The 16,532-nt window shown below is 37.5% G+C and overlaps 1 protein-coding gene and 1 long non-coding RNA gene across 2 annotated transcripts; one reads left to right on the forward strand and one right to left on the reverse strand.

Moving 5' to 3' along the window:
• Positions 1-412: 412 nt before the first annotated feature.
• On the forward strand, positions 413-700 carry LOC125187018. The gene is made up of 2 exons (XR_007170552.1): positions 413-474; positions 554-700. It is a non-coding gene; the product is annotated as an uncharacterized LOC125187018 (long non-coding RNA).
• Positions 701-2,754: 2,054 nt separating this feature from the next.
• On the reverse strand, positions 2,755-7,210 carry LOC125189787. The gene is made up of 2 exons (XM_048087021.1): positions 7,004-7,210; positions 2,755-3,155 (listed from the first exon to the last, which is right to left on the reverse strand). The coding sequence occupies exons 1-2, from the start codon at positions 7,047-7,049 to the stop codon at positions 2,755-2,757; spliced, it is 447 nt and encodes a 148-aa protein (XP_047942978.1). The 5' UTR covers positions 7,050-7,210.
• Positions 7,211-16,532: the final 9,322 nt, after the last annotated feature.

Consider the following 16,532-nt stretch of genomic DNA (forward strand, 5'->3'; position numbering starts at 1 on the left):
GATAACAAGGGGATTGAGAAAGAAAATCAGAAAGATCTTGAACAGGTAGAATTTACAATAACTATCTTAAACTATAAAGATATTCTGCATATTGTAGGTAAAAATATAATTGATATAACGTAATTTGTTTCAATTGAAACAACAGGAAGATAAGGAGAACCAAGATGACACACATGTTGAAACGGACAGACAAAATCCACTGGATAAAGAAGATAATATTGTTGAGGTAACTAAAACTAAGATTAAACAGTATATTATTTTTTATCAAATGAGTGAAGTGTTGTTGACATGACTTTATAGTGTAGTTGATATAAGTTATAATAATTATTGACATGACTTCTACGTGTAGTTGACATAACTTATAAGTGTTGTTGACATAGCCTCTATGAGTAGTTAACATATTATGTACCGTAGTTGACAGGAGAAAGAAATAGAATACATATCCCTACATCGCCAGTTTCTGATCCTAAAGGGGTGAGTCAAATCTCGTCTTTTGTTATTTAGAATTAATTCAAATTAATTTGATATTAATTATAAATTACTAATTTAATAGGCTGTTGAAGAAAAAGAAGAAGAAGGAACAAAAGAAGACACAGTGGGTGATGACAATAGTGAATCAGCCTCTCCTATCTCACCACCAGCTGCAGGTCCAATGGATGACGCACATGTTGAAATGAACAAAGCAAAGCAACAGGAGAAAGGAAAAGAGAAAGAAGAGAATATTGTTAAAGTAAAGTAACTGAAACTAAGATTAAATAGTATATTGTTTTTATAAAATGACTGAATTGTTGTTGAAATGGCTTGAAAGTGTGGTTGACATTTTGTTATAATTGTTATTGACATGATTTGTACGTGTAGTTGACATGTCTTATAATCGTTGTTGACATGATTTGTATGTGTAGTTTTCATGTCTTATAATTGTTGTTGGCATTAATTTTATTTGCTGTTAACATGGTTCTGTGTGTAGCAGACATAGTACGTACAGTAATTTACATAACTCGTATGTGCGGTTGACACAATATGCACCATACTTGACATAATTATACTAGTTGTTGACATGGCTAGTATATATAGTTGACATGATTTTTAATTGAAACTGACATGAATTTTATTTGCACTGACAGAAGACTGTTGTTCCATTCTCTGAGATTCCACTGACAGAAGCTAGTGTGAAAAGGTCTGATGATAAAACGCATTCCGACCCATTCCTAGGCTCTCCAGTTGACATAAGAGCTGTAGATACAAAAACATACCTGGAATCTTATGAAAGAACTGTCTACTACTACATACTAGAAACAGAAGGAACAGATGAGTATGCATTATTTAATTATTTCATTGATCTAAAAAGTATTTTTAGTTTTCTATGCAGTAAACATAATTTATGAATATTGTTCATATGTCATTTGTATAACTTCATTTCAGAAATGCATGCGTTTATGAAGATGATTTTACTTGGGCGACCAAGGAATTGTTTTTATCACTGAAGCCCCATGTTGAAATTAATGTGGGTGTAATTAACGCGTGGGCTTCACACCTGAACAACAGAGAAAATGAAAGGCCAACAACATCACTTTCACGCTTTTTCATGAGTACATCTCCATGTGTAAGTAATATTAAATTATATGTAAACTGTTTGAGTCAGATGTCTCCCTAACCAAAAATTTTAAATGCAGAACTTCAATGTAACAAATCGGCAGGAAAATTGGGATGCTTCGACAGCAAAGAGAAATTTTATTTCTCAGATAGATAATGAGGTTGAAAGAAGATTATTGGCTTCTCTGCGCGTGATTGGGATATCGGCTTCTCTGCGCGTAGTCTGAAGATTATCCAAATACTCAGGGGAAGATATTGTTGCACGATGATTGCATCAATTTACAATAACCAGAGATCGCCAATGTTACAACTAGCTCATGATTGGATGGAAGCAAACATGGACAAATTGTATAAGCTAAACAACAAATACAAGAAGTTGTTTAGTTGTAGAAAGAGGAAGTGAACAAAAACAGATTTTAATGTTTGATGTTAACTTATCTTTTGGATTGGTTTTAAAATGATTATTATGCATTCTGACTTTTGAAATTAGCAGTTATAACAAATGTTAATAAGTTCAACAAATTGTATTGAAATGTAAACAACTTGATTGAAATATCAGCAACCTATAACAAAATGTCAACAGCTTGTATAAAGTGTCAACAACTTGGAAAATAAATATTATGTCAACAACTTAAAATTGACATAATTATATTAGTTGTTGACATGGCTAGTACATGTAGTTGACATGACTTACAATTGTTGTCAACATGTTTTCTATGTATTGTTCACATGGCTTGTACGTGTAGTTGACATGGCTTGAAACATAGTTGACATGACTGGTATGTGCGGTTGACACGATATGTACCGTAGTTGACATGACTGGTATGTGCGGTTGACACGATGTGCACCATAGTTGACATAATTATATTAGTTGTTGACATGGCCAGTATATATAGTTGACATGATTTTTAATTGTTGACATGTGCACCTTAAAAACATGATGGAGCACGAAAGCAAGGCAGAGTCCAAGTTGTACTAAAAAGTCAACTACTTATAACCAAATGTCAACACCTTGTATAAAGGTGTACAACTCAGAAAACAAAACTTAAAATTAAAAAAACAGAATCATAAAATAGATGTCAACAGAGAGTAAAATCAGATATCAACAACTAACAAGAAAATGTCAATAATTTGTAGTCTATGTCAACAACTAAAAAACAATCATGTCTCCTTTCTGCCACAACTTCTAGCATTATGATCAGTAATTTTATGACACTTTCCACAACGCCTATGAGGTTTATTTGCTTTTTCAATTGCTTTCTCTATGCTTGACTTAATCTTGCTTTTCTTGTCACTTGCACCTCCTTTTGTACTAACCACATCTGGAGCATGTGCAGTTATTTCTTCAGGTACAACAATACCATATATGTTCATGATTGAATCATTTTTATCAATAGACGACGATCCAGCACAGTCATCTTTAAAGATTTGAGGACCAATACCCGCAAGCAAATTATCCAAAGCAATCAAATGATCTTTATTCCTAAAAGCACGCTGATATAGACCAAAGTAACGACCATGACACCTGTTAGCAATCTGTAGTTTGTCATCTTTGTTAGAACCTGCACACATATAAAATGTCAACAGCCTATATAAGATGTCAACAGCCTATATAAGATATGTCAACAGCTTAAATAACACATGCTAAAACTTAAACTGAAATATCTATAGAAAATAGTTTGAATACCTCTGTCAGACGCACTATCATCACTCGTGAGACCATGAACTGCCTTTAGTAATTCACTTTTAAGCCAACGGTTACCAACATATTTCTTTGGAATATTGTTGACATCTTTGTTTCTGAGGATGAAGAAAAGGTGGCTGCATAGATAACCACACCTTAAAAATAGTTTACACTCACATTCATATGACTCAGTCTCTATCTCATGTGTAACTGTAAAGGTCTTCTTTCTAGCATCAGAAACTTTGAAGACCTCGATATTCTCCAATGTGGACATGCTAATCATCCGACAACTCTTATCAGCCTCAGCAATAAATTCTTGTACCACTCTAAACATCCTATCTGTGTATACAGATGCCAATTGCTTCTCAAATGCTAAATCAGTGACATATTTTGGAGTGATTACAGAATCATAATAGTCAAGCCTTTCAGTTTGATTCCTTTGAGCATCAATGGCATTATTATACTGAAGAGTGAAGTCAGCAAAATTAAACAACGGTTTCGAGTACCTCTTAAAAAAACTGTTTTCAGATTCTGAAAAAGATGTTGTTCTCATTAAAGAACCCATAGGAACATCTCTAAAGAAGGCTGGGATCCACATATGTTTAATAGCAAACATATCCTTAAACCATTTATGATCTTCTACACCATATTTTTCAACAATACTAGTCCATAATATATCAAACTCATCCGGATCTAACAACTCTGACCAAACACAAGACTTAAACTCCTTACTAAACTTTTCTCTATCAGAAATAGATTTAGGTATCTTCTCAAACAACTTGCTCATAATATGCCACATGCACAAACGATGCCTTGTACCAGGTAATACCTTCTCAATGGCAAGCCTCATTCCCCAATCTTGGTCAGTGATTATGATTCTTGGAGCAACACCCATGCATTCAACAAATACAGTGAAAAGCCATGAAAATGCATCACAATTCTCACCGGATACGAAACCAGCTCCAAACGCAATAGGACACCCATGATTGTCTTTCCCGGTAAATGGACCAAACACCATACGATACCTATTGAACAAATACATCAACACAAAACATCAATAATGTCAATTATAGGTATATGCTATGTCAACTATTAAATCAGAAATGATGCAAAGTACAAATGTATCCTATGTCAACTACCATATCAACTACTATCTATGTCAATTACTAAGTATAATAAATAAACTACCTGTTTGTTGAATATGTTGTATCAAATGCTACAACATCTCCAAACATGTGGTAATGCTTCCGAGACTCAGCATCAGACCAGAATAAGCTCACTAACTTATTATCTTCAGGTGATAATTGATATTTGTAAAAAAACCCTTCACAAATTCTCTTCTTCTCTTGCATCTGATTTAGGATCATTTGCACATCCACTTCTTTTAATTTCTCTTTAATATCACGTGAACAATTCCTAACATCAGTCAACGTACACCCAACAACATCATAACCACCGAAAAACTCCTTTAATAAGTTAAAAGTAGAGGTAGGACCGATGTTAGCTTTGGTGCAATCTTCAACAAACTTGTGATGAACATCATTCAAACTGCGATTACCTTTCATAAATCTCTTATGATCTTTGTCAACCATAGCATGATTGTGTTCCTCAACAAACTGATGCACAAGGTAATACTTATCACCAAAATCAGAAAAAAACTTAAAACTAATTCTCGCTCCACATCCACACCTTTTGGTGCCACGTCTACGTCTCTTCTTTGAAGATACTTCATCATCATCAGACACATTACCATCCTCAGATACACTAACATCAACATCCAACGAATCTACTGTATGAAATCCTTGTCTATTGCAAACAACATACTGAAAAATAATAACACCACCACTAGACCTATTTCCAAATCTTCGACAATCAAAATAACACTCCTGAGCATACTTTTCATAAAAGGAAATTCCTTCCTCAAGGGAAGAAAATTTTTGACCTTCATAAGGCCTCAACTCAGGCTTGCAAATTGGAATAACAGACCCTACAACATAGAATATTTACCAAGGAACATAAATCATGTCAACAGATTTTCAAGTCATGTCAACAGAGCATAAATCAACAACATAACACCTTTAGTTATCTCTAAAGAGGTGGCTGAACTCTTGTAAAATTCTTAGACAATTGTTATAAGTTATGTAAGCCAAAATATCAGAACATGCTTCAAATTACCAGGATCAAAATGTCCAGTTTAATTAGAATACACCAATTCAAACACACGATGTCAACAGAATATTTAACAAGTAACATAAATCATGTCAACAGAGCATAAATCACCAACATAACACAACAAAATAATGTTAATGAAACAGAATGTCCACAAAGAGCATAACAACAACACAGAATATTTACCAAGTAACATAAATCATGTCAACAGATTTTCAAGTCATGTCAACAGAGCATAAATCACCAACATAACACAAAAAAATCATGTTAATGAAAATCAAACCAAACTACCTCCACCATTCGTAAATCATGTCATCAGATTTTCAAGTCACGTCAACGCAAATCAAGAGACTTACGTAAATTACCCCTATAGTTATCTCTAAATAGGTGGCTGCACTCTTGTAAAATTCTTAGACAATTGTTATAAGTTATGTAAGCCAATATATCAGAACATGCTTCAAATTACCAAGATCAAAATGTCCAGTTTAATTAGAATACACCAATTCAAACAGACGATGTCAACAGAATAATTAACAAGTACACATAAATCATGTCAACAGAGCATAAATCACAAACATAACACAACAAAATAATGTTAATGAAACAGAATGTCCACAAAGAGCATAACAACAACACAGAATATTTACCAAGTAACATAAATCATGTCAACAGATTTTCAAATCATGTCAACAGAGCATAAATCACCAACATAACACAACAAAATAATGTTAATGAAACAGAATGTCCACAAAGAGCATAACAACAACACAGAATATTTACCAAGTAACATAAATCATGTCAACAGATTTTCAAGTCATGTCAACAGAGCATAAATCAACAACATAACACAACAAAATAATGTTAATGAAACAGAATGTCAACAAAGAGCTCATAACCCATACATCTCCCTTGAATGCTCATAACTGATTAAGAAAAAGGGTTTAACAGTGTGCACCTAAAATATCCATACATTCCAAACTCAACCATGTTTCTCAACCTTCTCAGGCTTTATGGTCTTTTGCTTAGCCAATAACTAACCAATTTTTTTATGTCAAGTTAAGGACTCTCATCATGGTTATATCATATGGACTTTTACATTCAAGAAAATCCAACCAAAGATTGATCCACTTAGACTAACGTTTATTTCCTCGGTCAAGAATTAATGAGCTGATTTCTCAAGTAGCTTCAATTAAAGCAGAAAATTACCCCTATAGTTATCTCTAAAGAGATGGCTGCACTCTTGTAAAATTCTTAGACAATTGTTATAAGTTATGTAAGCCAAAATATCAGAACATGCTTCAAATTACCAGGATCAAAATGTCCAGTTTAATTAGAATACACCAATTCAAACACACAATGAATATTTAACATAAATCATGTCAACAGAGCATAAATCAACAACATAACACAACAAAATAATGTTAATGAAACAGAAAATCAACAAAGAGCATAGCAACAACACAGAATATTTATCAAGCAACATAAGTCATGTCAACAGAGAATAAATCACCAACATAACACAAAAAAATCATGTTAATGAAAATCAAACCAAACTACCTCCACCATTCGTCGACGTAGACTCGGAATAAGATGAAGAATCCATCAAATAACACTTAGCTGTTGATTACGAACTGAAATCGAACCTAAAGATGAGAGAAAAAAAAAACTAATTAGGAACAAATTTGACTGGGCATCAACAAATAAAGGATAAAAACAGAATCAAAGTCGGTAAAATCGACCGAAAAACGTCAAAATCAACAAAGAAATCCGTCGAACAGGTCGTCTGTTTTTCGAAAATTGAATCGCAAATCAGGTATCGTTGAAATCGTTGAAACCGTCTGAGTCTAATTTTGCAAATCAATTGAATCATAAATCGTTAAAATAGATTCAATGAGAGATATGATTCAATCGTTGAAATCTCAGCAGAATCGCCGATCAAAGATGAAAGATGAAGAAGAACCCTAAATTATAACGCGAAAAGACAGTTTTACCCTTTCATATTAAATTAATCTAATAATATTTATTGTGTGGCAAAATCTGGACCACTCATTTAATAAAAATGAGTGGCTGATATTGCATCTCATTTCTCAATTAGCCTAAATAATCTCAATGAGTGATCAATTGATCATGATTTGATATTTTGTGGTTAATGATCTAGGCCTTTAATTTGAATATCTAATGGCTATTATTGAGTTGTAGTTAGCAATTAAGCATTGAGTTAGCAATATAACACTCCCCTATATATATATATATATAGGGATGTACTAAGATGACAACCCTCTTTATTGTAACACCATACCACCATTTTAGGCCATTGGATCTGAAAATCGTGTGCTTGTCATGCTGCCACGTGTAAAAACACGGAGGGGTAAAATAGGAAATTTCTAATTTTACGTTACCAGATTGCAGTGTTGTTCATTAAATATTGCAGTCTTAGTATTGCAGTTTACCACGACTGCAATATCTAATGCAGTAGACTGCAATATCTAATACTGTACACTGCAAACCCGTGTTTTTTCACGAAACTTAATCCTAGGCGTCCATAAACGAGATCTAACGGACTATATTGGTGGTATGGTGTTATCCTATCTATGGTGGCACCCTAGTGCACCCCCATATATATATATATATATATTATATATATAGATATATATATATATATATATATATATATAGGGGAGTGATCAATTGCTAACTCATCATTTAATTGCTAACTACAACTAATTTAAGGCCACATGATTTTAAAAAACATGTGGTCTACAATTTGCCACGTGTAATTTTCATTTTTATTAATTAAATCGAAAAAAAAAATGCCAAATTAGGGTTTTGGATGAAAATGTCAATATAGTGTTTCGAAAATATCAACACAATGCTTTGAGAATGTCAACACAAATTTAGGATTGACATTGTATATGCTTTATATTGACATATTATCTTAGTTGTATTGACATTAGCCTGTGTACGAAAAATACGAAAATTCTAGATTTTTTTTTTCAAATTTTGACGTCGGAACATATGCATGTAGTATATCGTTGGAATCCTTATAAAATTATCTTTAATTTGATATATGTTATATGAATTTAAAGTTTTGGGATTTCTTTTAAAAGTTAGTTATAACTAACTTGACATTAATACCCCTATTGATATTTTTTGGAATTAATCCTATGACCTTATTGACGTTTTTTGTTGATCGTATTGACATTTCGTGGTTGATGATCTAGGCCTTTAATTTGAATATCTAATGGCTATTATTGAGTTGTAGTTAGCAATTAAGCATTGAGTTAGCAATATAACACTCCCCTATATATATATATAGAGTTGTGATCAATGTCGAACCAATTTTAAAGATCGAACTAGAGACCAAATCTGGGCCATTAGATCTAATTTTTTTGATGAGATGTGCTGCTGTGAAAATTTTTTCGGCTTCATTACAAGCCCATTTTACTTCATTGTATAGGTTCATTACTTCATTCTGTACGTAATACCTTGAAACTATAACATGTTTTTACTTGCTTCCAATAGGTTTTGAAATGATTCAACATATGCTTCATTCAAATTCATTGACGTGGGTTTTTGCTTAATTAACATTTAAAAATGCAATTTATTCAAGTGAGTTTATTACTTCATTCAGAAACGTTATTACTTCATTGGATAAGATTTTTACTTTATTCCAGTAGGACTTCAAATGCTTCTACATATACTTCATTCCAATAATTTATTACATTATTCCATGTGTTTATTAAACCATATTAGCACCATGGCAGTTGGTGATAGATATTGTAGAGAGAAAGAACGGCACGCGACGGCGAAACCACATTTACGTACTGGAATGAAGTAAAAACCTACTGAATGAATGAAGTAAAAACCTACTAGAATGAAGTAAAAACCTACTAGAATGAAGTAATATATTCTGGAACGAAGTTAAATTTTCGTAACATGTTAGTATGACTTATTTACCTTCGGATGAATTAAAATAGGCTCGTGATGAAGGCGAAAATAATTTATAAATTTATGTATCTTATCCATAAAAAACTAGATCTAAAAGCCCTAATTTGATAGGGTTCGGTGGTTCGGTCTTTAAGAGTGGATTTGTGGATAATGAGACTCTCTCTCTCTCTCTCTCTATATATATATATATATATATATGGACGTGATCATATCATAACCCATATTTATGGTGATAACCTAATAACCCTCATTTTATGGACGAAAAATATCATTTTATAGAACATAATATCATTTTATGGAAAAAAGTATCATTTTATGCATGCTGAAAAAATATCATTTTATCGTGTATAAATATCATTTTTAGTAAAAATGATACTTTTGACCCATAAAATGATAGGGTTATTAGGTTATCACATAAATATGAGTTATGATATGATCGCACCCATGTATATATATATATAGTCATATTAACCACAAATCCACCCTTAATGTGACGCCCCGGAAATTCGTTCCCTTCTTTCGAGATATATCGGATTTATTAGCGTAATTAATTTCATTTAGAAGATGTGTAATCGTACTTTCCTCGTTTTTTTCGAATTTGGAGTAATGCAAGTATTTTTCGTTGGATGAAATAAAGTGCAAAGAAATTTTGTGTCAAGGATAAAAGTAAAGCTATGCTTTTATTAGATAAATAATTGAGGAACAAATTACACAAGAATGTCGAAGAATTTATTCACATAGTGCTTACATAAGTGAAAGTGACAATACACTCTTATATTACAACTCTTCTCTAGAGACTCTAAATTACATGAAAATGGAAAGTATGACTATGGTTTCCAAACCAACAATTGGATCTTTCCAAGAAGAGGATCATGAGGATCTTGAGGAGGATCATCTCTTCCTCTCTCTCGACTTCTACACCACCTTGATAGCCAAGCTACACCAAAGAAACCTACAAAAAAATAGCCACCAAAGAGGTTAGAAAAATTCCAATAAAAGAGCAAGGATTTTGGCTTTCACCAATAAGGTAAGTGATGATCAAGACATCACATTGCTGCCATGGAATCGAAAAAAATATGCCCAAGAACCGAGACATCCCCAATTCTCCACATAGAGCAATAGAGACAATAGTAGACAAGGGATGAAGTCATCATCTAGGCCTAAATGGGAGTAAGCAAGATCCCTCCTTACACCAAGAACAAGGCTGAAAATACAGCCAAGGATGTCATCCAAAAATTGCATCAATTTGGCATGAAAAGCATAGTCACAAAGCTCAAAAGAGAGCCAACTAGTAGCTCAAGAATAGCAGCCCCATATCGATTTAGGAGCCGCCAAGAACAGTTCCAAAAAGCCAAGAACCATGGCTACATAAAGGAAAGCCCCTGCCTTCTCTTCCTCCATAAAAATTCGAAACCAACAAGGAGTGGAAGAGGAGCAAGGAGGGCAGCCAACAAGCAAGAGGAACCACCAAGTGAGGTAAGTACCTCAACACCAACAACCAAACTTGCATCATGTAGAGTTACCAACACTTAGCCAAGAATTTAGATCAATAGTGTTGCACCATAGCTTGAGCAAGTCATGAGAACTTAGATTCATAGGAGAACACCAAGGCAGTAGCTAAAGCAGTCATGAACCAACAACACGTTTCGCAAGAACAACAACAAATCACCAATCCCATAAGCTCTCAAGAATTAATCTATGAAAACAACAAATGCCCCATCAAGTTTTCCATCAAGCACTCACTGCCATAACTCAAAGGAATGAGTAAAGGGGAAAGGGAAGGGTGACTTAGCTTAGACGGGGAGGCGGACCGGCGAGGAAGCAAGCGCTGGCGCAGCAAGGGGGGATCAACCGGCGGCGTCACTCGCCACGGCTGACGGCGGGGGTGATGCTAGGTTCGGGTTCCACACTTGGCGGAGGACGAAAGGCGATGCCTTTCCCCATCGATCGGCGACCCTGCCGCGGGAGGCGACGCGGGCAGCGCCTCTGCACGCCGGAGCTGCGTGGCGTGGCGACGGCGACGACGGCGGTGCCGGCGTTTGGCATGAACCGCCGGAGAAGCCGCATTTGAAACCAGAGCACCACTACTCCTCCGCTCCTCGAAAATTTGGGGGAAAGTGAAGGGATGGCGGATCGTTGAGGATTGAGATGTGAATCGGTGAGGAGGCGCGCCGGCGACGCAGGGGACGTCGACTTCGCCGAGAATCGGGCGAGAGGGAGGAAGCCGCCGCTGTCGGTTCTCCATTTTCGATTTCAAGGAATGGCGATGGGAGAAGAGTATTTTGGGTTCCCATTTCTATCTTATTGGGCCACTTGAGTTGATTGGGCCAAGTTAAGCAATTGAGGAGTTGGGCTAGTAAGAAGAGGCTTTAATTTAATTAAGTTGGGCCCTAGTATTTAAGTAAGTGAATGCAGTGGGCTTTGAGCCAAGAAATTAATTATGAAAAGTTGGAATTTATTTAAGGATTTGAGATGGAACAATAAATTAATTCCCAAACAATTACTAAGTTTCCGGAGGTGGAAAAATATTTGGGTTGGAGCTCACAAGTCGAGAAATAAATGTTTAAATAAATTATTTAAACTTCGAGAAAGGGAAGTATTAAGGTGGGAGACGCGAAAGCCGACCGGCGTCGCCCCGCGACGCCATGGGCGGCCTTAAGAAAAATCCGAAGAGAAGGATTTTGAAGAGACTTTCCAAGAATTCCTATTCTTGTTAATAAGTGCCCGAATATTTAAGTTAGAGAAAATAGAATTTCTCCGAGTTAATAAAGAGAATAAATACACTCTGCAGAGTAGTAAAGCCGAGGCAGGATTAAGAAAAATCCTATAGGCCGAGACTGAGATATAGGTGCTATCCAATAGGATGCATGCATTCTTTCTAAAGAGAAATAATTCAAGTATTAATTAGCGTGCTACGCTATTTATTTTCAAGGGATAAATTGCTCGAGGGCGAGTGAGGCCAAAGCGAGTAATTGAGTTGAGACATAAGCATATCAGGTGGGCTTTCTTTTAATATCCAGCACTATAGTGTGGATATAAAGCAAATACTTTTGAAGTTATGAAAAATCATTTTCTCAAAAATGAAGCAGTGATTATTTTAAAGTTGTTGTCATGCCATAAAATGTTTGTTTTGAGGCCTATCTGTTGGGGTAATAGCCCGTGGGTTTTGGCGATGCCAGCCCGAGTTTAACGAATTCGGTTCCCAATAGGACCGCAAATCCTGTTCGGAATAATGTGCACGAGAGCCGTGAGCCATCAGCTGTTGGCCGGCGATGTGTCCGCTGAAGGTGGCCACCTTCACGGTACACGATTTTCAGATAAGGCGAGGATCCAAAAGAACTTAGACTGCAGTCGGACTTTTAAGATCACAAGAGAATTTAGTATGCTCGGGCCTTTTAAGAAAAACCCCCGTGTGATACTGTGGATGGATGACAACTATATATATTGTATGTTTTGTTTTCGGCATGTGTCCACTGAGTACTCCTGTACTCAGCCCTGCATGTATTTATAAATGTGCAGGTTGAACGTCAAGAGGATGGAGAAATGATCGGATTCGATGCTACTAAATAATCAAGTGGATCTTTTCACGATTCGTGTCTTCATACACGAAGTCGTCTAGTATGGACTTATTCCGCTGCTCTTTTGTGAAGTGAGACATCTTAGAATCTCACCTTCGAACTCTGATTTATTGATGTAATGTTTATTCTAGTTCTAAGACCATGTAATGGTACATTTGACTTCTATTCTATGATATGATCGACTTGGCCTTCGGGCATATTCACAAGTTCTTTCCCCTTTTCTTTCCCCGTTTCTTTAATCCCTCCCATTAGTCGCGATTTACCCGCTTTCGCTATCCTTAGCAAAGTGCGGTCGTGACAGAGTGGTATCAGAGCACTCAGTTTCTTTCTTGCTCTGAGATCCAAACTTTCTTCAGTCAAGATCTAGACTTGTTCACTAGATCATTCCAAGTAATCGACTCGATCATCTCCATGACGTTCAACCAAGTTGGAAGTAAAGAAGTGAAGTTTTGAGATAACCGATGCAAGTGTGACAAAAGATATACCCAGTCGAGAATGAAAGAACATAGTGTGAAAAAGAGTTTCCTTAAAGAATGTAGCTCGAGATGAGACTACAAAGGATGAACTATAAATCCTATAATTGCTTTCCTAAGCAACAATTTTGAGACGATGCTAGACAGAGTTAGGCACGAAAGCGTGATCCACAGTGACGATGCTATAAGGGAATAGCACAAGATAGATCCTCACTGTGGCTATGCCACTCGATTAGATCCGAAAGAGAGTATCGATTCCATCACGTTTCCCGAGACCCTTTAGAAACGTTAGATTTGAGGTGTGAACTTAGTTTGTTGACGATAGATCACACAGTATAGTGGCTCTAGTTGAGGATTCCTTTGACTTAGACTCTCATGCATCGCTTTTACGCTACGTTTTTCTTTGAGTACCTCCTTCTGACCTGTGACGTACCCTTTGTGTAGATGGAGGGACGTGATCCCACTAGACCCCCGTTGAGTATTTATGAGAGTTGCGCAGAGTACGCGCTCCGCGAGTTCAGAGCTTATCGACCGTACGTAGGGGAGAGCATAGTACCGATCTTGAGTAGGTTTTACCAGCTGTGGGAGAAGACCCACCAGTACGGCGGCACTACTGAGCTCGATTGCATCCACCAGCTGATCTCCGTACTCCCCGAGGAGTGGGGGGCATGGGTCGAGTGGCTGTCCAGTAGCTATATCTATAGGAGGATCGACACCCAGGAGGAGGTGGGGGATTTCCGCGGCTTCGTGTCTTTCATCTTCCTGCACGGCGTACACTACCCAGAGGTTCCGCCTATTGCGGAAGGTGACTTACCGCCACCCCCACTTCAATGGCGCTCGTCGATCCGTCCCGAGGACGGCACACGGGGAGTTCACGACCACGAGGCAGGGTCGTCCCGGCAGACTGTTACAGACCTACCCCCAGGTCCCAGCCGAGAGCCAGAGATGCATCGGCTAGATGGCGCAGGATACGACCCCGAGGGGCGGGGCAAGGCCCCGATGGTTGCTATGGATGAGGAGGAGGACCTAGGGGAGCCATGGATGGACCGCGCGATGGTAGCACAGGAGAGAGCCCCCGAGAGGGAGGGGCAGATGCTAGAGGTGCACGTGCCACCACGGGCCCACGTCTGGGATTAGGACTTTTACGCCGGTCTGCGGCGACAGTCAGAGGAGTGGGAGGCTTGGCTGCAAGCCCTCCGAGTTGAGATGGACCTAGATGAGGCTCTATTCCCAGAGGTGCCCCAGCCCGCACACGAGGATCTACCAGGAGCAGTAGCGGATGATCCCGTCTTGGTCGAGGACAGTGATGATGACTTTGAGGGGAGCTCGGGAGTGAGCTCCGAGGGATCAGACAGTGAGCAGTAGGGAGGTTGTACTATCAGGAACGTCCTAGTATGATGGCGTTCTGATGTAGTTGTTCTTTTCTTTCTAGGACTTTCAGTAGATCACGTTTTGTTAGCACATAAGACCCGGGATGTTAGGAGGGCAGTGGCTAAGTACTTTAGTGATGTTCCGCAGTATCGGGGCTTCACAATACGTACTTGGGCGTACGTTTTAGGATTCATCTTTTGTAAAAAGTCCTTTCGAGGCAGACTCTTTTATTCCTTTGAGGATGTACTGATCTGATGTTTTTATGGAAAATTCGTTATCTTGGAAAAGTTGTGTTCGCCTCTATGATTCAGTTGTTATGTTTTGTCCTCAAAATTTTGATAGTACTTAACGAGTAATTGCACGAACAATTAGGATGCCTCCAAGGAGAGCTGATGGGCCACGAGGCCGAGGACGTGGGAGAGGCCGAGGTCGAGGCCGAAGGGAACTCCCTATCTTGGAGGAGGAAGTACAAGGAGATTGGTATGAAGTGACACCACCCCCATCACCTGTTCCACCGCCTTCACCACCCTCACCACCACCCCAGCCACAGGACCGTAGGGTCGAAGAGATGTTTCTGAGACAGAATCCCCGTTTCTTTCTCCGTTTCTTTAATCCCTCCCATTAGTCGCGATTTACCCGCTTTCGCTATCCTTAGCAAAGTGCGGTCGTGACACTTAAAGACCGAACTAGAGACCGAATCTGGATCACAGGATCTTGAATTTGATGGATTAGATTAGATCATCAAAGGTTATTTTTCGCACTTCATTATATACTCAATTTACTTCAATGCGAGGGTATTTATGTAATTTCATAAATTAGGGTAAAAATTCAAAAAATTTACTCATTCCACTCACGTGTTTTCGCCGGAAAAACTTCTTCTCTCTCAAAACTTCTCTCACAAAACCTAGTTCATCTTCATATCTTCATCTTCCATCGATCATCGCCAGCAAAATACCACTGAAATCGACCACTTTCATCTACGATTCAGAACTTCTGCCTATCAGTTCAACATTTAATCGGTAGATTAAGCATCTAGATCGAATCCATATATCCAAAATGGTTGATACTCGGATCTATCCTCCTTACTAGATCCGCCCCTGATCTATCCTCTGCATTAATAGAAATTGTGAGGCTTACTTGCCAAGAGAGTGATACTCTGGCTTTTTTTTTTGATAACATTATGCTTTTACTTTATCAGTCCTGTATTACTTTGGTGCATTTATCTATCGTCCTCCTCCAAGCTAAATAGGAGTACTTGGTTTTATCTTCGAAGTACAATTTTTCAAATGATATTTTTGGTCTTGAAGACAGGTGAAAGCGATCAGCAGAGACAAATGAGCCTGGTGCAGTGGTCTGGAGTTGATGCAATTACTGATGATGAATCTTGTATGGATACTTATCTTGCATGAAAATACTCGGAAAAGAAGAAGCAAGCAGGAGGAGAAACTGCACATTGTGCTCTTCAAGCTGCGTGACCTCTTGTTGCGGAGATGTACCTGCACGAAAAAGCTGAGGGCATGGAGCTGAGATGTAGGAGGGTCTAAAGAATGGACCAAAGCTATGTGTCCTCTCATTGCTTTGATACAATCTTTAGACCATCCCTCTGTTAAGGTCTAAGATAAATACGTTGAATTTTGTTAATTTCTTAGTATTGGCATGAATTTACATTAACTTCTTCTCTGAGTTCGTATTTGACTCTTGACTGAATCTGAATCA

The sequence above is a fragment of the Salvia hispanica genome, chromosome 5 (genome assembly GCF_023119035.1).
Source record: "Salvia hispanica cultivar TCC Black 2014 chromosome 5, UniMelb_Shisp_WGS_1.0, whole genome shotgun sequence".
Taxonomy (NCBI): Eukaryota; Viridiplantae; Streptophyta; class Magnoliopsida; order Lamiales; family Lamiaceae; genus Salvia; species Salvia hispanica.